The sequence below is a fragment of the Lissotriton helveticus genome, chromosome 1_1 (assembly GCF_964261635.1).
Source record: "Lissotriton helveticus chromosome 1_1, aLisHel1.1, whole genome shotgun sequence".
In the NCBI taxonomy this organism is placed as follows: Eukaryota; Metazoa; Chordata; class Amphibia; order Caudata; family Salamandridae; genus Lissotriton; species Lissotriton helveticus.
Window position 1 is genome coordinate 78,922,401 of NC_136057.1, and position 25,315 is coordinate 78,947,715.

General features: G+C 46.9%; 1 protein-coding gene across 1 annotated transcript in view; it reads left to right on the forward strand.

The window, feature by feature from the left end:
* The window catches only part of LOC144758651 (uncharacterized), a 290,698-nt gene extending 279,282 nt beyond the window's left edge, over positions 1–11,416 (forward strand). The window contains exon 9 of the mRNA XM_078646440.1: positions 8,913–11,416. Within this exon, the coding sequence (XP_078502566.1) occupies positions 8,913–9,736 (824 nt within the window). The 3' untranslated portion in view covers positions 9,737–11,416. The remainder of the gene's footprint in view (positions 1–8,912) is intronic.
* The last annotated feature ends 13,899 nt before the right edge of the window (positions 11,417–25,315 follow it).

Genomic DNA, 25,315 nt, shown 5'->3' on the forward strand with positions numbered 1-25,315 from the left:
CCCCCCACAATTGATTTACAAGGCCTGCTGACTCCGTCAGCCCTCGAGTAGCGGCACACTGCCGATCCGGACCGGGGCTAGGGGTGCAGGCAGATGGAATAGGAAGAAGGCAGCAGGTAAGCCAAGTAAAGAGTGCACACAGTTAAAAAACACAACACAGTTTTAAAATTAGCAAGAGCCCAAGCGCCGCAATGTATGAGGCAGCACATGGAGTACAGAAACCATGGGCCTTATATATACACCTTTTACTGCAGAGTAAGCACGAAGGCTCAAAAAGAGGCGGTACAAGTGTACACACAAATAGTCAGTTACATACAAGGAGACATCAGAATTGCTTAGTCAACAGAACGGGAGCAGCTACAATGCTGCTGACATCAGTTAAAATAGCCTGACAGTTAAAAACATGTGAAGTACTCAGTGCCGGAGCTAATTATAGATGATGACTCGTCAAAATAGAGAAGCAGGCAACAGTGAAGCTCATGGCAAACACATGGCTTAACTAAAATTGATGCTAAAAACAAAATGGCTTCAGCTCATCCTAACAGTAGTCCCTGCCAAGTTTCCACAGCAGGAAGTCCCATTCCCAGATCCCAGAGTATGGTACCTGGTTCCCGGTTAAGAGGGGGACAGTTTGAGATTCAGGGGAAGTAAGATGCTGTCTCACCAGTCTTGTGGGGGGAGTGTGGATGAATGTTGTGATGCCCTGGACATTTGAGAGATTGGTTAGCACGGTAAATGGTGTTTAAGGGCTTTTCAAAACGTTTTGTCAGACCGAACAGGCCCTGTAATTGTTTTTCGGAGTCGCGCCAACACTGTTGGAGTGTGTAAGTTCTGTGGTTGTAGGGAGCTTACATTGGGGAGGGATACTAGAAGAATGGTGCAGGTGTCTTCCAACCCAGAGTGGTGGAAGTGGTTCAGATTAACCCAGCTAGGTGACCTTGTAAGTGAGGAGGTTGCAAGCCCTCACATCCTGTCCCGCAGGGGAAGGTGTGAGACTGGGCTGTATTCCGAGCCTCAACCTCAGTCTCCAGTACTGGATGGTTCTTAGAGGGAACACCAGGTAGGGAGCCTAGTCTGTCCTGTCAGACCGTTCTTCGAGGGGGATCCCCCCGTGTTAGGTAAGCTGGAAGTGTCTGTAATCAGGCCTCCATCAGTTTTGGTGTCTGGCAGTGCCACTCTTAAGTGGAGTGTGCGGAAGTCCAGATTGAGGCGTGACAGGGGAAAGAGTCCCCAGTGGAAGAACCATTGGGTCAGGGGCCAGCCAGAAGGGCTAAGTCACCAATGATTGGCCATGGTGACGCCACTTTTGTCCAGGGGCATCTTCGCGCACTGACGGAGGGACAGGAGGTCACGAGCTCTGTGCCAGGCAAACTGTCACACGACATATTAGGTATGTGTCACCCTTGGGGAGAGGAGTAGGCGAGCTCCCCATGAAGTCCTGGTTCTGCGGGCATCTGACCAAAGGGTACCGTCTCTGGGTTGGGCAGCCAGGAGCAGGTGTTTTCCAACCTGGACGGCAGGGCAACTATAATCAGTGTCCTGACCAGTTTGCCTTCTGGGGGTACCACTCCAGAGGGGTGGTGCAGGCCTAGCCGGGATCTTTAGGGTCCCTGGCTGAATGTGGTAGTACTACCCTGAGAGCAGGTGGGGCCCATCTTAAGGGAAGGGATCCTGATCTTCAGAAGGGGGGGTATAGGGCTCTGGAAGGGGGTGCAGAGGGAGGGAGTCCTCACCTCTGACCCCGGTGCAGCTGGTAAATGTGGATCCAAGGTGGTAGACCAGTTGATGGAGAGAGGTCCTGTACTGGTGGAAGAGTTGTGTTCTGGTGGGTGCTTCTCCTGGAAGAGTGCGGAACCCCAGAAGTAGAGGTAGGGTTAGAAGATGCTTCACCCGTGACCTCTGGTCAGCCTGAGTGTGCAGGTTGAAGGATCGGTGGTAGTTTGGAACTACACTGAGAGGGACAGTGGAGAATGGCTATTATGGGCCAGGGGTTAAGGACCAATGACATCTGGATGTCCTGGTCCTGCCCGTGGACAGCTAGGGAGTACCAGTGGGGTAGCCTAGTTGTGCCTGAGAGTTTTTTATGGAGGGAACCATGTGGGTTCAGAGTGGCGTAGAGCCGGAGGGTGTCCCTGCAGTGCGGGCCCACGTCCATTTTCTATCACCCAAAGCAGGGAAGCCCATCAACGTAGTGATTGGTCTACCCTGCATTTTGGCTGGTAGGGGGTTGTGTTGAACTTCGCCCTTTTTGCAGGTTCACCCCTAAACTTATAGCATTTCTCCCAGCCCTTTTCTCTGTGTAGTGTTAGTGGTTTAAGGCCGCTGGGCACTTTAGCCCTGTGGTCCAGTGTAAAGTGTGTGTTACATTTAGTGGGAGTGTGAGTGGCCTGCCCTTCCATAGGAATGCATGGGGGACTCCCTGCTCAGTGTGTGTCAGTGGTAAATCCTGTTATGAGAGGAGCAGTACGGTCAAGTCTGGTATGTATGAAATTATGAGAATAAATGCTGTGGAATGGTGTGCGCAGATTTATTATGACTATGTGAGAAATGCCACTTTTAGAAGTTGGCATTTCTGTCTGCTATGTGTCCGCCTGCCTGATGTGAATTGCATTTCCGGTTTTGGAGGGACAGGGCAGGCTGAGCCAGACGTGGGTTGAATAGAGAGATCTGCAGTTGGAGTATGGGGAGCGGTGACCCTTTGATCTGAGCAGGGCTGTGCCTGGCAAGGTGAATGATGGATCCACCTTCCACTGTGCGGCTGATGGCAGACCCCCTCTTCCTCAAAGGCAGGATGCAGCCTTGTAAACAAAGTTCTCCAGGACCACACTGAACTGGTTCTGGCTGGGTTCAGTGACTTGTGACTTTTGAGAACAAAGTCTTTTGGTGATATAGGTAAAGGGGCTGTGACCCCATGAAAGTGTTTAGTTCCATGGTGCTCTTCTAGGATGATGTGCTGCTCCTGATCCTACTGGGGCATGCTGCTGCTGGGGCCCAGGAACTGCCATGAGTGCTTGCCTCCCTGACCCCTGCATTGCCCCCTTGATTGCTGAGGGCTTTTTCTTTTTGAGCTATGGCTCCCTGCACCCTGTAAGCGATATATTTTAATTATTTCCTGGAGGAAGAACGTGTTACTTCTGGATGCCTAGACGAACCTCTGTCCGTGTAACTAGAGGGAAAGGACTTTGAAACTTTCATCCATCTTGCTGAAGCAACTACCCAAGGGCCTGATTTGAGCTTGCCTCCTGCTGAAGTCTCTGGGACATTAGACTTCACCCATCAGCCATCCGGATTCCTATTTGAGGGGAATTCTCCTTGCAAGTGAGGCCTCTGTTGAGAATTCCAGAGCCTCTGGTTCTACTGTGGGGAACGCGGGCTGAAAGTCATCGTTATCACTATTGTGGGCCGCCACAGCTGAGGAGCTGTTGCCGCTGAGAGCCCGCATTTGCCTTTGCTCCCTATGTAAATTGTTATTATGATTGGATATACATGATTGGCATATTTGTATCACCATGAAGTCCCTCCCTTGTCATCACAAGCCAGGGCTGGTGATGACAAATGCTACTAGTGGGCCTGCAGCACTGATTGTGCCACCCACATGAGTAGCCCTAAAATGGTGTCTCAGGCCTGCCACCGCAGTGCTTGCATGCAGTCTATGAACTGCCATGTCCTCCTGGTCAGTGTCCCCACTGACCAGGCCTAACCCTTCCCTTTTTGTGCACATTGGTCACCCCTATGGAAGGCCCAAGGTACCCCCCTGTGCAGGGTGCAGTGTATGTGAAAGGTAGAGCATGTACTGGTGCAGGTGACATGCTCTGGTAGTGAATGGCAGCCGTTTTAGTTTTTCACTATTGTAAGGCTATCTTGCTCCATAGATTAACATGGGGGATGCTGGCTACAGTGGCTACCAGCATTTCTTCTCATAGGAACAAGATAGGACATGAGAGTCTAGTACCCCTGAACTCTGAATTTAATAACACATCTTTTAGGAAAGGTTGTTTTTAAATCCTGTGCTTGAGAACAGCACTTTTAGAAAGTTGCTGTTCTCTTGTCTGACCCTTCTGTGTAAAACAAAAGGGGATGATGGACGGAGCGTTTTAGAAAATCAAACACTCACCCCCAGTCAACAGATCTGGGTTTAATCCACCACCATTCTTTAGCCCACTCAGCCACCCCATTTCAGACATGGCTATATGCAAATCAGTCTGACCCTGTGCCTCATGGGAACAGTACAACCCTTCTGTGTGCCTTGGCCTGTTTGTGTATTGACTGTCTGGTTTGAGAGTGACAGGGGCTGGGGATTCCACAGGAGGCTGGCTGAGTCAGCCCTAGGCTGAATGACTGCATTTGCAACTTGAGTGGTGGGAGGAGATAGCACCTGGGCCTGAATAGGACTGTGCCTGCCTTCCACAATGCTGGCTCTACCTCCTGCTGGGCGGCCGACGACCCAGCCCCCCACTCTGAAAGGAAAGGAGAAGCCAGGAAAACAAAGTGCTCAAGCAACACCCAGAACTGGTTCAGACCGGGCTCAGGGCCCACTTGTATAAGTACAGGACCCCTGACAACAGGAAATTAGATCATCCTGGAATCAAGAAGGAACCTCTGCCAAGGAGAAAGCTGAAACTGAAGAAGGAAGATTGTCCAGCTGTTGCTCTGCTGGATTGCCCTGCTGTTGCTTTGCTGCCTAGGAGAGGGGAAGGACTTTGCTTTGTACTGTGTCCCCTTGCTTGAAGGAATCTCCAAGAGTTTGAGAAGAGCTGGTTCCCTGTTCTGAAGTACCAGGAACAAAAGGACTTCACCCCCAGCTTCCCCTGAGCTCTACTGAGAGAGTTCTGTCCTTCCTGGAGTGCTTGGCCCATGTGTGGTGCCTCTGGAAGTTGTACCTGTGTTGGGAAGCTGGAAACTAAGCTTGAGAGACTTTGCTAAAGAAAAGTTATCGCATCGCTCGCTGCGGAGCGCATCCCCGACAGTGCGAGAAGATTCCTGCCGCTGCAAAGGTCAAGATCGTCACAGCGCTGTCAGAGCCGTAGTATCCTTCGTTTGCGGGACGCACCCGTTCGGTGCGGGAAGTCTAACATCGCTGCGAGTGTCGTCGCAGAGCCTGTCTTCACTGGGTGAGATCGCCGCACCGCCTGCTTGCGGACTGCATCACGTCGCTGCGAGAGTCATCGCCGAAGCCAACGCATCGAAGAGATGCGAGAGAGATGATCACCTCTGGTCCGCGCATCGTCGCCCGGGAGATCGTCGCACCTCCAAAGATCGTCGTATCGTGCCGTTGCGAGAACAAACTTCCTACGGAACCTACGCACCGGAATCCATACAAGTGTCCTTCCTCCCCATACAGACCGGATTCGTCGCAACACGCCCGCTGCTGCAGTGGGGCTGTCGCAAACGCCTCCCCAGGGTCTCAGGAGCAACGCATCGCTTGTTTTCCACCGCACCAGCTTCTGCTTTTGGAACTTTGTCGCAACTAAAGGTACTGTGAGCTAAACGTGACGCAACTGTGAACTTTTCACGTAACTGTGGATTATTTTATCGCAACCTAAAGAATTTTAACGCAACCTGAAGAATTTTTTATCGCAACCGTAAGAACTCTTTTGAAACCATATTCTTGAACTGTGTATGTTGGAATTTTGTCGTTTTGGTCTTGTGTAGTTTAGATTAAATACCTTTATTTTTCTAAACTGTTGTGGAGTCAGTTTGTGGTGTTTTCACTGTGTTACTGTGAGTGTTGGTACAAATACTTTACACATTGCCTCTGGTTAGCCTAGACTGCTCGTGCCAAGCTACCTAGAGGGCGAGCAGGGGTTATCTCAGAGGGTTTCCTCCTTGCCCTGACTAGAAGCAGGGGTCCCTATTTGGACAGTGGTACCTACGTCTGCCAACTAGAGACCCCCAATTCTAACGCATTTGCTGTCCTACGAGAATCATCACTATCACTATTGTGGGCCACTGCAGCTGAGGAGCTGTGGCCGCTGAGTGCCCGCATTTGCCGTCCTATGAGAATCATCGCTATCGCTATTGTGGGCCGTTACAGCTGAGGAGCTGTGACGCTGAGTGCCCGCATTTGCCATCTTAGGAGAATCATCGCTACAGCTAGTGTGGGCCGCTACAGCTGAGGAGCTGTGCCGCTGAGTGCCCGCCGTTGCCATACTACAAAAATCATCACTAGCAATGTTGTGGGCCGCTGCAGCTGAGGAGATGTGCCTCTGAGTTCCCACCTTTAAGCCCCGTACTTTCACAGCTGTGCATCACCCCGTGCTAGCTGCATCGTCTAGGTCTGCGCAATTGCGCATATGGATTCTGCTGCATTGGCAGCTGCCCTGACACTTTGGACATAGGGCATTTTTAACCCCTTTGAGAAGGCCGGGTGGCCAGAGCGACTGTCAGGTTTGTAGGGCGCCAGGCCCTAATGTGATGGATGTGGTGCTAGGAAATGTGATTTATGTAGTATGATTTACACACCCTGTTTTATGCCTCTAAATGTGGTTTAGGATTATGAGGTTTTGCATACTGTATTTATGTTTGAGTTATCCTCTACTGTGGTTTATGCTAGTGAGATTATTTCCTAAGGTGAGTTATGCTTAGAAGGTTATGGTCTAAAATGTTTAGGCTTATGAGGGTGGCGCAAGATATATTTCACGCCTAATGTGATACAGTGGATAATATGATTTATGTTGCAGGGTGATGCTGAGTCCCGTGTTTGCCATTAATTGCTGGTTGTGTTCCAAGCTTATTATATGTTCTCCGATAACTAGATGGTTCTGACAGTGGTCCAAGTGGCCCTGTCATGTGTATATAATCCCCTGTAAATATTGCCTAGTGCCAGTCGGCACAGTGTATATTGTGTGATTACTATTCTAATGTTTTTTATGATAATACAAAGGCTATTTTGTATATAACCTTGTGTGGAGTGCCTTTTGTGGTGTGCCTAGTATGTTGTTGCTGTGTGGGTTGCGCAAATGCTTTACACATGGCCTCCGGGATAAGCCTGACTGCTCGTGCCAAGCTACCAAGGGGGTGAGCAGGGGTTATCTTTGGCGTGTAACTCCCTTGCTCTGACTAGAGCAGTGGTTTCTGCCTGGATAAGGCTCAAGTCCTAGCCAACCTGAAATCCCATTTCTAAGAAGTCTCATGTAAGGGCTCAATTGGCATCCACCAGCTGGTTGGAGTCATGTGTTGGGAGCCTTCACTAAATATTCAGTGATGACAAAATAATCGTATTTCTTCCGGGAGCAACGCACGTCCATCTGACAGCTTCTTAGACGAGTTAAAGCAAACGTAAGACATTAAGTCCGAAATCATGGTAAGGTAGAAAAAGACAAAAAGCACACACTTCTTGGCAGCAGGGATGTCAGAGGTATATCACTGGATGTGATAAAATCTCTATTATAAATGCTGCAATCTTCCAACAAATGCTTGAACCATCCCTAGGAATGTGGCAAAGATAACTTAACAAACAGAAAAGTAAAGATGGGAGTTGGAATGTCAGCTGATCCAGTGTGAACAGGAAAGTATTGTCAAGAAGAGTGTGAATGGAGCTGCATTTGGTATATACTTCCTGAAGTGTTACCTTTATTACATACAACTTGAAGAGTTTCCTTTTTCATATACTTCCTGAAGTGTTACCTTTATTACATACATCTTGAAGAGTTTCCTTTTTCATATACTTCCTGAAGAGTTACAGTTGTTATACACTTTGTAAAACTGAAGTGACAGCAGCATATCCTGATCATCTCTTTTTCCACAATGTCTTCTTGTTTAAATCTTGACTATGTGCGTCTTCCTAAAGCTATACCTCTAGCGAATGGGTGTTCCGTGAGTGCCCTTTCTTTACTAAGTTATCACCTCCTTTTCTGAATTAAGATGTGGCATGCTCAATAGAACATTCAGTTAAATATCTGTGTATGGTGAAATAGCTCTTGGTTACTTTAAAAAATGGTAAAGAAGAGATAGCTTTTACAAATAGGTAAATATTGTGTATTTACATTCTCTTACATTTCCATTTACTGATTTTAAATCTCTTTACATCCAACAGGAAACCAACCTTGAATGCACAAATGATTGTGAATAATGACTTTAATCGTGTAAATGTGCAAAAAGCGGTCAGAAAAAATTAGCTCCAATATTCAGGTAAAGAGCTGCACAGTCTGAGACTGAGGAACCTGAACATAAACTGATAGATCCTGAAAGAAGCAGTCCAGAGCAATTCAGTGGATTTAAGAGTCTGAGCTGTGCACCTCCACGCCACAGGACGAAGAAATGAGCTCTAGAAGATTAACGCAACAACAATAACTAACCACTGCCTGTATAAACAAGTCTCCAAGATTTAATGATTGGATCGGTGTGAGGTGGATACAGCATTGCTCGGTTTCCTGTAATGATGGCAGACCACCATTCAGTGCGCTAGGTATATTGTAAACAATTTCTGGCTAAACCACAGGAGCAAGAGAAAAGCACAATGGAGTAGAGCCAGACAACTGAAGGAAGGGAGGGTCTCTGATCTACTAGACTGTCCCAATTTGCATCGACCTGAAGGAAGACTAATCTTCACTCGTAAACATGCAAAACCATTATACAATCTAAAGACATAACCACATACAAAGAAGTTTTACTTGCCACAAGTATAATATATGTAATTGGTGCGTCTTGCATTTCGTTGTAAAATCTGAAATCAAGCATCCAAAATACCACACACATACAGGGAATGTGAGAATAACACAAGTGATTTATCAACCGTGTTAGCTCCTCAGGAAACGCAGTCATGGGATGCAGACAAATATAAACCTGACCCAGAGACACTATCCAAGAAAGAAAAATCATTCAAAAGCAGCAAGAGTATTAGTTTGTCATCACTACTAAAGAGCCATCAGCAAACACACACAGGAGAAGCAACATGCAATTGCAATGAATGTGTGAAGAATGTGTGAAGAAATTTAGTCAGTTTGCACTCCTAAAAGATCATCAGCGGACACAAATGGGGGACAAACCATACCATTGCACTGAATGTGTGAAGAGCTTTCGTTGGTTATCACAACTCCAAATACATCAGCGAACACACACAGGGGAAAAACCATACCATTGCAATGAATGTGTGAAGAAGTTCAGACAGTTATCAAATCTACGAACACATTTGCAAACACACACTGGGGAAAAGCTATACCATTGCAGTGAATCTGGAACTAGTTTTAGTGATTCCTCAACTCTCAGGATTCATCAGCGAACACACACAGGGGACAAACCATACGATTGCAGTGAATGTGTGAAGAGCTTTAGTGGGTTATCACATCTTAAGAGACATCAGCGAACACACACTGGGGAAAAACCATACCATTGCACTGAATGTGTGAAGAGCTTTAGTGAGTTATCACATCTACAAGTACATCAGCGAACACACACTGGGGAAAAACCATACCATTGCAGTGAATGTGGACGTAGTTTTAGTCATTCCTCAACTCTCAGGATTCATCAGCGAACACACACAGGGGAAAAACCATACCATTGCAATGAATGTGTGAAGAGCTTCAGTCGGTTATCACATCTACAAGAACATCAGCGAACACATACTGGGGAAAAACCATATCATTGCAATGAATGTGGAAGTAGTTTTAGTCAATCCTCAACTCTCAGGAAACATCAGCGAAAACACACAGGGGAAAAACCATCCCAGTGCAATGAATGTTTCAAGAGCTTCAGTCGGTTATCGAATCTCCAAAGACATCAGAACACACACAGTTGAGAAACCAGTGAATGTGTGAAGAACTTCAGTCGTTTATCACACCTCAAAATACATCAGCGATCGCACACAGGGGAGAAACCATTCCATTGTAGCGAATGTGGAAGTAGTTGTAAGAAATCTTCAACATTATGGAATCCTCAGCGAACACACACCATTCAAGTGCAGTGAGTGTGTGAAGTGCTTTAGTCAATTATCAGACCTACAAAGACATCAACGAACACACACAGGTGAAAATCCCTAACACTGCAGTGAATGTGGAAGTAGTTTTGGTGACCCTTCAACATTAAGAAATCCTCAGCGAACACACTTAGGGGAAAAGCCATTTAAGTGCACTGAATGTGCGAAGAGCTTTAGTCGATTATCAATTCTACGAGGACATCAGCAAAAACATACAGGGGAGAAACCATACCATTGCAGTGGATTTGGAAGTAGTTGTGGAAAGGATTTTCAGCTAACTACTGGGATTAGTAATAAAACCTATAAACACAACACACTTGAATACGTTTAACGAGCACAGACTGGAGAATATTTGTAGCTGGTTTTGGTGTTCGGCCATTTTGTACAACAACTGGTTCAATGACAGCTGCTAGAGAACAACGTCCAAAGGGACAAGAAGTCAAAGTAGGAAAATGTGACCTGTAACTCTGAGAGTTAATGCTTGCAGTGCACAATGTTTATCCGAAGCCCTGACGCGGGGAAAAAGGATGCTCATTTCGATCATCACATATGTAAAAGCACCCACCATAGTGGCACATTCCCAGAGGTGTCCAATATCAAGCTGGTCCCTTGGGAAATTTGCTGGCTCACCACTGACTATGTAAATTATTTAAAGTGAAATGAATTGTATATGAATATATTTTAGATGTGTCTTATTTACAGAGAATTACCCAACCAACTCTTAACTGGTGAAAGGACAGAATCCGTGCATGATGGCAAAATTATTGATCGGAGAGAGAACTGTTGAAAAGTTTAGTTCTGAATAGGTTTCTGAAAGATTGAGAGTTAGGTAAAGATTGAATCTTGAGCAGTAAAAAATTCCAGCTCTTAGAGTCTTCAACTATCGACACCCTTCTTTACATTTCTTGAACCTTGGCTCTGGGAAAAAAATCTGGATTCAGGAGTAAAGGAACACAAAAGATACTGAATTTGACACAAATGATATTCAGGTTTGTTTTTACATGTAAAAAGAAACTCATGTTTTATAAACCGCCGGTGAATGAATGGACATACAAAGTGCTGCCTCGTGAGAAAACAGTGAAGCTTTGTGATGCAGTTGGGACGTCTTCAGACCACAAATAAGATAGATCGTAGCATTCTGACTCATCTCTATTGTGCTTTTGTGTTGCTGGAGCTGACAAATAAACAGTGCTCTCATAGCCCAGCCTTGTGTAGAGTAAGGAGTTCACCAATATAATATGCATATCAGAAGAAAGGATACATCTTCAGTAGCCCCAGATAGTAGAAACTAATGCTTTCCACCGAGGTCATTTTAACAAAGTGCTGAGTCCGGGAAGTTCTTCCTGCTGCCGAGTATCATCACTACCGCCACCACCCAGCCAGTGAGGAACAGCAACAAGACTGCTGTTCATCATATCCATGCTTATACATAACACACTACAGGGGTTTGCTCCTGGGTCAAACTCACTTTACTTTCATGTTAACAGCAACAAGTTCTAAACTGAACAAGAAAACAAGTTACTTACCTGTAACTTTGGTTCCCCAGTATTGGTAACTTTCATAGATTCCCATGCTTTGTATCATTCCCCGTCGTCGGACTGGGAGTCTCGGTAATAAAAAATATCATAGTAGTAGGTACAAAAGAGAAAGAAAGGCCTAGGCCTCATTCCCTTTTGTAACATATCAGCCTCTTTTTGTAAAAGAGACCAAACTCTAGGCGTCAGCCAATCAGAAGAGCCTCACCCTTAGAACCTTCCTGAAGGAACCTCAGAGCCTCAGATTTTCGTAGCCGTAGTGTGCTAGACACCATAGTTGCTGAAGGCTGAGCTTTCCCCGGGGAGGTGGGTGGGCGCATGGGAATCTATGAAAGTTACCAATACTGGGGAACCAAAGTTACAGGTAAGTAACTTGTTTTCTTGCCCCAGTATTGGAACTTTCATAGATTCCCATGCTTTGTATCAGAATAGCAAGCAGTAAGCATCATAAACACATTTTGTATAGCAGTATATCATAACATTAGTCAGAAAATTTACAAAATGTGTCACCCATGGAAGGTGGGATAGAAAGGAAAGCTCACCCATCACTTGAAGAGGTTTCTCAGGACAGCCTGGCCCACAGCCGCATCATCCTGTTGCAATGACTCTAAGCAATAATGCTTAGTGAACGTGTGCACGCTGCTCCAGGTAGCAGCTCTGCAGATGTCTTTGATATGTACCCCCGCAAAGAGGGCCGTAGAAGAAGCCACTGATCTCGTCGAGTGAGCACGGATCTTGCCCACTAGAGGTTTTCCTGCTAACTTGTGGCAATGCAGAATGGCACTTGAGATCCATCTCGAGATCCCCTGTTTAGACATAGGGAGACCTTTGTTTGGACCGCCGAAAGCAATGAACAATTGAGAAGATTTTCTAAAGTCTTTGGTGCGGTCCATGTAGAACTTCAGACAGCGTTGCAAATCCAGAGTATGCAATGTCTTTTCTGCTGGAGTGACTGGGTTTGGAAAAAATGTCTTTAGAATGACCGGCTCATTTAGGTGAAAGTCAGTGGGAACCTTGGGAATGAACCTTGGGTTCGTCCTTAAGATGGTAGTGTTCTTTTTGAACTGCAAAAACGGTTCCTGGATAGTTAAGGCTTGCATCTCCCCCACTCGCCTCGCTGATGTGAGGGCCAAGAGTAAAGCTAACTTCCATGATAAGAATTTTAGGTCTGAGCGGTGAATTGGCTCAAAAGGTCCCTTCATTAGTTGAGCCAGGACTAAGTTCAGATGCCATGCTGGAGGAGGAGATCGCACTGGCGGATAGACCCTGAACAGGCCTTTGAGGAATTGTTTGACAATTCTTGCAGACCACAACGAAGGACCAGAATCAGACCTTCTGAATCTCGAAATCGCCGCTAAATGAACCTTGATAGTAGAATGGGACAGATTAGACTTAGCTAGCGAGAGTTGGTAAGGTAGGATCTGATGAGGTTGTGACGTGAAAGGATTAATCTTTTCCTTCTTGCACCAGATACAGAACCTTTTCCACTTTAGTCTGTATGTTTTGTTTGTGGACGGAGCCCTTGCCTGAGAGAGGATGTCTTTGACCTCCTTGGAAAGAGGAACATTCATGTATTCTCGCTGGTCAGGAGCCATGCAGTCAGGTGCAACGATCTCGAGTCTGGATGCCAGACTTGTCCTTCGGACATTGTAAGGAGATCCGGAACGTCCTGCAGCGTTATCGGAGGTACTAGCGATAGCAGATGGAGCTCGGTGTACCAAAATTGTCTTGGCCATGCCGGGGCGATAAGGATGAGCTTGCAAGGTTCCGTCTTCATCTTCCTGAGGAGACGAGGAAGCAGGGGAATCGGTGGAAATGCATAGAGAAATCTCCCCGTCCAGGCTATCGACAGGGCATTGCCCAAAGAGCCTTGGTGATGGAACCTGCTGGCGTAGGCTAGGCACTTTTTGTTGGCCGGCGTGGCAAAAAGGTCCACCTCCGGTGTGCCCCAGGTTTGAAAGAGTAGATCTATCACTTGTTGTTTCAGCTCCCACTCGTGACTGACCGAGGCGAGCCTGCTCAGCCTGTCTGCGCCCTCGTTGAGCACTCCTGGTAAGTGCTCTGCCTTTAGAGAAATTCCGTGAAGAATAGTCCATTCCAGAATCTGTTGAGCTTCCCGCGACAAGGGGAGTGACCTTGTTCCTCCTTCCTTGTTCACATAATGCATAGCCGTGGTGTTGTCCGTCCTGACTAGCACCTGTGAACCCTGGAGACGCGGAAGAAAGGCTTGAAGGGCTAGCCTGATCGCTCTCAGCTCCAACAGGTTGATGTGTAACTTTTGGTCGCTTGGAGACCAATGGCCGCTGACTTGCAGGTCCTGCATCACTGCTCCCCATCCCTCCAATGACGCATCCGTCGTCAGTATGTGAGGTGATGGAACGCTTGCGAAGGATAGACCTTGGCATAAGTTCTGTGGATTCGACCACCAAAGCACTGCCTCCTTCATTTCTCGAGTGACCGTTACTTTGTCGTCGAACGATCCCTGCACTTGTTGCCACTGGAGGTCCAGTTGCTCCTGAAGGGGGCGCATCCGTAGCCTGCAGTGCGGGATCAGGGGTATACAAGATGACATCACCCCCAACAGCGACTTGTAATTGCGTACAGAAAGACACTTTTTTCTTTGAAGGCTTCCTGCTAATCTTTGCAGTTTCTGTACCCTTTCTCGAGTAGGAAATGCCTTTGAGAGCCGCGAATCCAACAGCGCTCCCAAGAATCGCGCTGTCCGTGACGGCTGCAGCGTGGATTTCTCCATGTTCAAGGTGAGACCCAGATTTTGGAAAAGAGTGGTGCAAGCCTGCACCGCGTCCTGCGCTAATGCTCTGGTCGGGGCCTTTAGTAACCAATCGTCCAGGTAAGGGAAGACCTGGAAGTGGTGTTTGCGCAGAAATGCTGCTACAGGTGCCAGCACCTTCGTAAAAATCCTTGGAGCAGAGCGAAGGCCGAACGGCAAGACTCTGAACTGAAAATGGCTCTTGGCTACTGTGAAGCGTAGGAACCTTCTGTGCGCTGGGTGAATCGGGATATGGAAGTACGCATCCTCCAGATCGAGCGTGGCCATATAATCCCCCGGGTTGACCATTTTCAAAACGTCCTGTAGGGATACCATCCTGAAGGATAAGGAGATGAGATAGGCATTTAGCTCCCTGAGGTCCAGGATGGGACGCCACTTCTCCTGCGTTTTCCTCACCAGGAAGAACCTGGAATAGAAACCGTGGCCCTGTTGATTGGAGGGGACCGGCTCTATCGCTCCTTTGCGGAGCATTTGTTGTACTTCTCGCCGCAGGAGATGTAGATGTTTGGAAGGGATGGCTGATGGGGGTCTGGGTGGAGGGACCTCCGTAAATTCCAAAGTATGTCCCCGTCTGATGATATTGAGCACCCAGCGGTCCGATGTAATTTGGGACCAGTTCAGAAGGAATTTTGACACCCTGCCTCCAACTGATGATCTCACGGAGGAGGGAGCAGTAGGCAGAGCCAGCAGGCCGCTATTGGCGTTTGGACGAGTCTCGTCCACGGGCAGTTTGCTTGCCCTTGTTGTAAGGCCGTGAATAACCAGAGGACTGGCCCTGTCTTTGTTGGTATGACTGGCGATTCGGCTGGTACCCAGAGCTGTTGGAAGAATAGCGCTGTTGTTGGTATGCTCCTCTATAGGTGCCACCTCTGCCTCTTGTGCCCCTAAAAGGAGTTTTGCGGTACTGGAGTGTTCCCAGCGATCTAGCTGTTTCCGTGTCCTTCTTGATGTCTTGCAGCGTTTCGTCAATCAATTTGCCGAAGAGTGCCTCGCCATCAAAAGGTAGATCAAGAACCTTGGTTTGGATTTCTGGCCGAAACCAAGTCGCTTTTAGCCACCCTTGGCGTCTTAGTACTGCTGCTCCTGCCAAAGCCCTAAAGGACGTCGTGGCAATGTCCATGGCACAATCTATTATCTCCATGGAGACCGCTTCACCCTCTTGCAAGGTTTTCTTGGCTTCCGGCCCGCTTTCCGGTGGAAGCTGATCCAAGTAGGGAGCTATATCGCACCATAACTGGCGATCATATCGTCCCAATATTGCCAAAGCATTGGCGGCGCGAACCAGAAGGCTAGCAATGGATGAAAATCTCTTGCCTGTGTTATCCATCCGTCGTCCATCCTTGTCAGGAGGTGCTGTCAAGGGAGCAGAAGGGTTCCGTGACTTCCTTTGCGCCGCTTGGGAGATGACAGAGTCCGGTTTGGGATGACCTGTCAGGGCAGCCGGTGCATCATCCGGCGCTTTATACTTTTTATCAAGGCGCGGTAGTACAGGGACCACCGTCGCTGGGTTTTTCATGGATTTCAAACCCTCCTTCCATAGATGTTCCACAATTGGAATGGACCTCGTAGTCTTGCGGAGAGTGTCTTTAAAATCATACAGGAAACAGTCTGTGGTTTCCGCAGGCAATACCAACTTAAATCGGCCGGCTGCACGTTCCATCAGTTGGTGAAAACTGCCAATGTCAACAGGAGGAGAGTCACCGAGGTCCTGGTGGGGCGACGCTGGATCCGGGATGATGTAGTCGTTGTATTCATCCCCTTCCTGATCCGTGTCCTGATTATCACCGGACGACGCATCCGTATCATTATCATGATCCTCATCCGGATCCTCCGCTGTTCCAGACGCAGTCTGGGGTACTGGCCGCTGTGGTCGAGGAGGAGTTTGCACTGGGTGTGTTTGAGGGACACTTGAAGAGTTGTCCTTCACTGGTGTTGACGGAGTAGACCTCCTCGGTGCTGGACGCTCGGCCTTGGACTTATAGTCTTGCAACATCTTGTGCAGGTCATGCAGGAAGGACGTCGGTACTGAAACCATGCCTTGTGATTCACAGTCCATTAAGTGGTCTGTTTGTGGGTAGTAATCTCCACCTTGTTCATATGCCCCCTCTGAGTCCGTCTCTTGACTTTTAATGAGAAGCTGAGATGGGCTATTTGCATACTCAAAGCTATCCTGACCGTCTCCCTCAGAGTAGTCCTGGTCTAGCAACGTAGTTGGGGGTAATGAGGTCACCCTCCTTGGGGATGTCATTTCTGGCGTGATCTTTGTGAGAGAGATTGTTACCCTCCTCTCTGCAGCCAGTATCGTTGGTTGGGCCGTCGACGCTGGTGAAATCCTCGTCGACGAGATAGGAATAGTAAATGTCGTCGTCGACGCCACCGACGACGAGCCCGCCGTCGATGTAGAAATTGTTGTCGTCGTCGAAGCACTCGTCGACGACATGACCGTCGTCGAAATCGTCGACGACGTCGTCGTCGGTACTGCCTTCGTCGACACTGTCGTCGACGACGATGGTTTCTTCGTCGACGATGTCTTCGCCGTCGTCGACGATGTCGTCGGCATACTTCCCGTCGACGCCGCCGTCGTCGAGGTCTTCTTAACTGACGACGAAGCCTTCGTCGTCGACGTTCCCGTCGACGAGCCCGTCGACGGGACCAATTGGATCTTGGTTTTCAGTTTTGTCGTCGACGGAGCCACCGTCGACGAAGTCTTCGTCGTAGAGGACTTGGAACTCCTCTCTGAAGAGTGTGAAGAGGGTCTTTTGAAGGCTGGGTCTGTCTTCTCACCCTTAGGAGGCGAAACCAGTTCTGCCTTGCCCGACCCACTGCGGTGGAGGGAACCTCCTGAACCCCGGCCATCAGAGTCCCTGGGGGTCTTCTTTGAAGCCTTAGAGGGGCGCTCCACAGAGGAAGATGGGGAACCTCTACCCCTTTTCACTGACCTTTTAGAGGAAGCACAAGACACCGAATCCTCCTCATCACTGGAAACTCCATGTTTCCTTTCCTTCTGCTTCTGCAACCATGTAAGTAGCCTTCCAGCACGATCTCTCAAGGTCTTGGTGGAGAGAGTGCGACAAATCTTACATTCCTCTGCCCTGTGATCTGGATACAGGCAGTAGATGCAATCTTTGTGTTTGTCTTCCACAAACAGCCTTTTCTTCCCACAGGTGGAACAGGGCTTGAAAAGGGCTTTTTTCTTCTCAGCCTCAGACATCTTGAAGAAGAAGAGTGTCCTGAAGAAAAACTGAAGAAAATCCTGAAGAAATATCTGTAGAAATGGGTTTAAAAGAGTAGAAATAGAGCAGAGCTCAATGGAGACTCCCTAGCACAACGTGCGGTAGAAAATCTGAGGCTCTGAGGTTCCTTCAGGAAGGTTCTAAGGGTGAGGCTCTTCTGATTGGCTGACGCCTAGAGTTTGGTCTCTTTTACAAAAAGAGGCTGATATGTTACAAAAGGGAATGAGGCCTAGGCCTTTCTTTCTCTTTTGTACCTACTACTATGATATTTTTTATTACCGAGACTCCCAGTCCGACGACGGGGAATGATACAAAGCATGGGAATCTATGAAAGTTCCAATACTGGGGCAAATTATATTTACGAACAAGTGGTTTGTACGGCCATAAGTGCCATAATACATTCTAAACCCAATACTTTATGAATCGGTATTAATGATACATAACCAAACATCTAAACACCACCTATGTATGGACATCCAAGAGCCTTTAAAAACCACACTACAGAGGTGTGTACCAGGATCAAATTCAATTTACTGTAACGTTTAACATGAACTAAATTATGATACAGCATGAACAATCATGAGACTATGAAATGTACACAATGATGACTAGATTTTAAATATTACTAACAAGTGTATGTTTTGATTTGTAATAAAACAAAAAATGTATTTGAATTCATGGTATTTGACTGCTGATTGCATGGAAAGAGATGTTAAATGTGATTTCTTCCCTAAACTATAAAGATAATTTGTGATGTCAGCAAGGAGCCTAGTTTATTTGGCAATAGAGGGGTCAAATCTTGATAGCATGACTGCTTTCAGCAGGGAGTCTAGCGCAGGTGGTATCATAGTGGACTATTCTCCCCAGTGTGCCTTCTCTCAGAGTGAGAGGCAGTTCTTTGCTTGCGACGGTACCACCTCTGCATCTGTGTTAATGAAGAGAGAAGTGCTACCTGTAATACTGAGATCTGGGCTTCACTCCTGTGTTAGGAACTTAAGTCAGTCGTTTTTACCCAATAAATACCAGATTTATTTTGGAAAACGAAAAATGTGTGTATAGTGGCATTCCTCTGGTTAATAATCCATAAAAATGCTACCGAATGATGAGTACTTGAAAGCATACTCCCATACGAGGGATTTAAATATGCATTTGTCATATGCAAAATTGACTTACATTTTTATTTGAAGGTTCTTATATATCGCTTCTTTATCTAATAATGCCTGATGGGTTTTCTCCGAGAGCCCCTTCTCCTTCGGAAGAAGTTTTTCATTGACAGACCCAATGTGATCTCCAATAGAAAGATGACAGCCTCTCCAACTCTAAACCGGGCTGGTGGGAGGACCGGTGGTTTGGCTGGTACAATGCTAGGTTGCATTTTTGATAGAGTGCTCTGTCTGCCACAACCTGAATCCTGCCTGTCTTTCTTTAGTGATTTTTAGGTCATTTACAATACCAATAGCTCAAACTTTCCTAATGCGAGACCTATTGCATTGCAAATGCTTGTTCTATTTTGAGTTACATTTGAAGACTGTCCCCCTCATGTATAGTTTGACAATGTGTCCACGGTCTGCCAGAGGAGCATGTTTACCAACTTCCACTACACCATTACACTAGCGTCCCCCATGTTTAGCGATCTCCACCAACCTGGCTATCCCTGTGACTTCAGAGGAGCGACAGGAGCTCCTCTAAAAGCACCTAAAGTTTGCTGAGTGGCTGCCATGTTTCACACGGGTGCCCAGCAGACTTTTTTGTTTTACTCCTAAAGTGAGAGTTTGTTTTTTGGAAAAATAATGTGCTTGCTACACTAAGAGCTTTCCACAAGGGAGTCTGGGTCATATTTCCTAGTTTTTTTTGTTTGAGACTGCCTGTCTTTTCATAGTGTTCCTGGAGAGAAAGAAGTAGGTCAGAATGCCTACCATTTGTAGGGCGGACAGTCTTCAATTATTGTTTCCTGAAAGAGCCTTATTTGTGCAGTTTCTCGTAATTTGTAAAAACCGTTATATCTGAAGGTTCTCCTTCGAGACCTTGGTTGGAAGCTTGCAGCATTGTGCCAGCTGTTGTGTACAAATGTTGTGTAAAATCAATGCGCCACCCTCCGAGGCTGTGCTGTTGAATTGAATGATGTCTAAAAGTAATGTGCAGCTCTCTTAGGCTGCATATGGCTTGTGCAAACCCATTGTGTCTCCAAACACTTGCTGCTGACTGCGGTGTCTTAGTGTCCATGTTCTACCTGGGATTCTATCTGTTTGTCACCATCATTATGAGACGCAGGAGCTGCAGAAAGAAGGGCATGAGGATTCACTAATTTGTTGTTATTAAAATGTTACAAGATCACAATGCCCATTCGCAGTTAGGCAAATTGACACACTCAGTTAAATGCTGTGCTCTGTCTCTATTGTGGCAAATATTTTAAGCTACCTAGCATCTTCATGTAAGTCTTACAGAATGGTGCACACACAGATCGACCATTGTGGACACCTCACTTTATTAATGGGAAACAAGTGCGGGACCATCCATTAATTCGACTATTTAAAATGGAATGAGGATAAGCATACCTCCCTTACTGACATATCAGATGTTATGATGTGGTAACATAGTCTTTATTGTGTTAAATGCCTGGCCTGAGAATCCCGATCTCTCTCTCTGATGGGTCTATCAAGTCTAATTGGCCATGCTTTTGCGTTTCAGACAGCAATCCTTTTGGATGTGTTGGCTAGTCAGTGTTCTCCTGGAATTCTGTTCTCAATTTCCAGCTGTACAAAACATTTTTAACACCAGTGGATTATCCTCCCTTTCCTGAGCGACCAAATCTCTGTGTAGCTACATGTCTTAAAGACTAGGAAGCATGAACATCTGGTCTCAAAATGCTTATTTAATTTAGGAAACTGCACTGTCCTATATCCTAAAGCACATATATTTCATTAGAACAATCTTCAATCACAAAAATACAAATACATATATTACTAAACATTGTTTACATAATTATATAGTTATCACAAACAATATTATTTTCCCAACCACCACCAGCCGGCAGTGCACGCTTCCACCAGGCACACACACACCACCAGCCGGCAGTGCACACTTCCACCAGGCACACACACACCACCAGCCCAAAGTAACATCAATAAGGTTTTTACCAGGGGCGGGCGCTTCAGGGGTCGAGCGACCGCCCGTGGATTCAATCAGACCTCCAGAAGCTTTGATCAAAGAGGACGCGGTGGAGCCCAGCGATCCAACCTCTACTCCACTCGAAACCGTGGCGGCAGAGGCAGGCAGCACAAGGAAGGGTATTGAGGACAGAAAAACAGCAGCGATGCCTCCTATTCAGGTAAACCTGATTCAGTGTGGAGGTCACAGTGGGAGGCTGGATTGCCTAGTTTCTACACAGGTGGGAGATGTTGACGAGCGACCCGTGGGTACTTCAGACAGTACAAGGTTTACAGATCGAATGTTTTATGCGGCCCTACAACATACACCAACCTCTAAATTTTTCCAGTGCAGTTACTGCTGGGTAGGTGCGTAATTCAGATGAGACAGGTGTTTGTACACATTCCTCAGGCCTCCATGTTTTACATGAGGTGTAATGGTTCGCCAACTATGATTCAGAAAGAGTATCATTTTAACCCCAGCGACTGATGTGTTTGTGTTTTTTGGGGCTTTTCATAATCTGGGTAGCTCTGTCTTACTAGAGAGAGTGAGGTACGTGGCAGCCGCTGGTTTAAAGACGAGCGGTTGAACCTGCAGCGGAAAAACCTTTTCAACTCCAATCCAACTCCTCAGCTGACACCCTTATAACAAATCGTATAAACTAAAGATACAAACCAAGATCAGACTGCAATAAACAATAGCGTCACTCTGATTGAATGCTGGATGCATCACAACATCGCGGCAGACACTTATTGACTGTAACTCATGCCACGCTTAGGAGGTGAGAGATGAGTGTGTCAGTCCATCGTTCAGGAGGAAGAGAAGCTTGTACTTTTAGGAGTCTGCTTCATAGCCAAGATGCACATGAAGACCTGGAGATGCGTTTTTAAATGTGGTGCATTTTCCTTGATAGTGCCTGGCGCAGCTTTTAAAAGGTGTACCAGGTGCAACCCGGGAAAGTGCGCCTTCTTATGTTCAATGGGCTGCCCCCCGGGGCAGCTACAAACTCGTGCTGCCCTGGGGGCTGCGCATTCAGTGAAATACAGCGCAGCTTTGAAGCAGCCGCCCTGTGTTTCACTACACCCCTGCACTTTTAAGAGGGGAAAGAGACCACCTTGCAGGTGGGTGCAGTGAGTGACTGCATCTGCCTGCAAGGGGATGTCTCGGGGGTCCATAAAACCCCCTTTTCCACCCCCCAAAGGGCTACTATCTGGGGGTGCACTGACAGTGCACCACCTTTTGGGTGTCTTTAGCTGTCATAGCACCTCCTGACACCTTCTTTGCCTCCGCGCCTGTGTCTATAATCATACATGGGCTCAGAGCCAAAGAGATTCCCTCATTTGCAAGAAGCCATGCCCCCATGCAAATGAGGGAACTTCCTCTGGTAATTGCGCTGGCGCTATATGTGAGTCAATGCTATCTGTATTACAGAAAGGGCCGCACAAACTTCTGCGGCCATTCCTGTGATGCCAAAGTGCCACAGGCGTGTGCAAAGCCGGCACGCATGCCCATTGAGCCCCAATGGCACTTTTCATAATATGGCACCTGCACAGATACACTTATGGGAGTTGTGTAAAGAGTTCCTTTTCCCTTCATTCTTTACTCATCAAGTTCGAGTTCTATGTTCCAGTTGTGCAGAGTATTGGGGCTTTATGCAGTCAGTCTGCAGATTTCACACTCATGCAGACAGTACATTGAAATGTAAATGTTGTAATTATTTTTTGGTTCGAATTAATTTTAGGTTATGGGACGATGACAAATATAATTTCGGTCGTCATTAAAGAGGAGGAGGAGGAGGAGGAGGAGGAGAGCCATCCCACTACCTATCCGAGGCCAGAGGAAACACAAAACGTCAGTTGTGCTCCAGGTAAGAAATGATGCTTTCCTACATAGAATCACGCGAAGGCTGACAGCTCCAGCTGGGACTACAGTGACACATGCCTCCAGTAAGTGTCTACCTATCCTCATTTCTGGTATTAGGGGAAGAAGAGCATCAACCAAGCACCTTGCCATATACACTTCCGGGTCCGTATTATGGAAAGTTGCCATGGGGCACAATGAACAGGGTTGCCCACTTTATGTGCCCCTGGGGCACTTTGGTATTTCTGAAGGGGCCACAGCCGCTTGTGCTGTCCTTTTTGTAATACAGATAGTGCTTGCGCCAATATAGTGCCAATGCTATCATCATCATCATCATCATCATCATAAAAACTTTATTTCGGTAAAAGTACCATAAAAGCACAGGTTAAAACAAATGACAATTAAATGATTATCACAGTATGTACATAGCAATTATTTATCACATATCACAATATATTTAGAACAATTAATAGAATACAGTTTAAAACAGCTCAATACTCTTAGAAACAGAAGAGAATTAATAGTTAAATTCATGTGCCAGACTTAGCCCTGGGCAGTTAAAACTCTGCGAATGCGCCACATAGCTGCCAAAAAATGTGAGACAGCAAAAACAATTGGTCCGGCAGTATCAGTTTTCAGTACTCTGAGCGCGTGCGCACAATGCCGGAAGCCCACATTTTTGCACAATGGGATAAGCCAATACTTCCTAGGTTTGTAGTAAGCAGGGCAAAAAAAGAAAACATGTGACTCCGATTCGCTATCACATACACAGAGAGGACAATTTTTCAGATCGGACAATGTCCAGTTACATGTGAGGGTTCGTAATGGTAGTACTCCATACCGCCATTGCACATACAGTTTTCTTGCTACAGCAGGATAAATTAAATCTAAGAAACGTTCAAAGCAATATGAATCTTAAACCAAGAGAAAGGTAGCAGTTCTAGAGCCACTATTGGGATTACACAAGGCCATATTCATGTTCACATCACGATATACCTTCGTGAGCATGATGGCCGAAATCTCTTTGCAGCCCTGCTCCGGATCAGACCACAGGGCAGGAAGTCCCAGCCTGGTGAATTCCTTCTTAATGTGGGAGAGCCAGGGAATTTTGCGTGGGCTCGTACAGATGAGTATTTCTCTGAGCTCCTGCCTATAATTAGTCAGCTCTGGCATGACCCAGAGCCGGCGCCAGAACCTTAATGGTTTTAAGGCTAGCTCCTCATCAATTGGCGTAATCCCCATATCCAATCTTAGAGGGAGGAGCGGGGTACTGGAAGGAAGGGCTAACAGTTGCCTTAAAAAGTTGTTCTCAACCCTGGTGATTTGAATTTTGTTGCAGTGACCCCATAGCTCACCGCCATACATGCTTGCACCCCTAGCTTGTGATTTATAGACCTCAAGAGGTGGACCAAGCGGTTTTATTGTTGACAGATTGGATAGTCTAAGAATCCCACCCGATAGTTGGGCAAGTTTTAGTTGAGATTTAATTTGCAGGGGGCCCCACGACAAGCTCTCATTAATCGTGCCCCCAAGATAAACAAAAGTGCTTACCCTTTCCAGTCTTGTTTTGCCTAGAATAGGGTTGGGTCTTGTAGTTCTAGGCGGGTTGAAGATCATGTATTTTGTTTTAAGTGAGTTGATCTCCAATCCCCGGGCAGTGCAAAATTCAACGAAACCGTCCAACGTTCACTGAATGCCCATTGGAGATCTGGAGAGCAAGAGGGTATCATCGGCGAACATTATTGCCGGTACCCTATTCCCTGCTAGCTTGCGTGCTTCATTGTTCTGCACGCCGTTTAGATGCGCGATTACCCCGTTGACATAGAGGCAAAACAGGGTCGGTGCAAGCACACAGCCCTGCCTTACCCCCCGGTCAACGGGGAATCTAGATGTTAATTCGCCACTTTTCCCGCATCTAACTTGGGCGAAGTTAGCCTCATGTAGCCTTATCAGGACTGAAAGGAGGGCCTCTGCCTAGGGGGATGTCTACAGAGCTCCACGCCTCTGCCTAGGCTCCCGTGATCCTCGACCCATGACCCCGCCTACGTAATGGCGAATGCGGTTTTGGAAACGCCAAGACGCTGATACTGCCGCTACTGGTAAAAAAAAAAAAAAAAGGACTGAAAGGAGGTGGATTGGGATACCCAGCTCCAAAAGAACACTCCAGAGTTGGCCCCTGGGTACAAGATCGAAGGCAGAGCGAAGGTCAACGGACACCATATAGAGACTGCCACCCTCTATACACACCGTTTTCCAGTGCAGCAGCACTAATCGAAAAATTTGTTCCACGGTGTAGGTTGTGGAAAAGTAAATTTTGCCATGTTATATGTGCCTACGTGTTCCCCATTTTATGCTATATGTGCATGATCGATATGCATGTATCCCCTTATGATCGATTAAAGACGCAACTATAGTTGTGTCCAACTCTAGTATGCCAGTTTCCAGTTCTCGTGAAAGCAACGAGTATTAGGCCTATGTTGCCACATTTTACAGTGTGCACGTTAATTCATTGAATTGTCCCCGTTTCTAGGCCTCAAAAGGGCCCGAACATCAGATTCAGCTCCTGTCTCCTGAACCCTCTCTGAGGAGCGATACAGCCCCTCCCTGCATCCCTGACCCTTCACTTACTTCCTGCCTCGCAGTGCCCGGCTCGGCCTGGCTCTGCCTGTCTGTCTGCCAAGAGTATGTTATGCTTCTAGTTATCAGTCCAGCCCTCCTTCTCTGCATTCCTAAGCTACTGAATCGCATCAATAGTTTCAGCCATGGTCTAGCCTTTCTGTCTCCATGTAAGAGAAAATACTGTATTAATATTCATAGAATATTCCTAGCACACGCA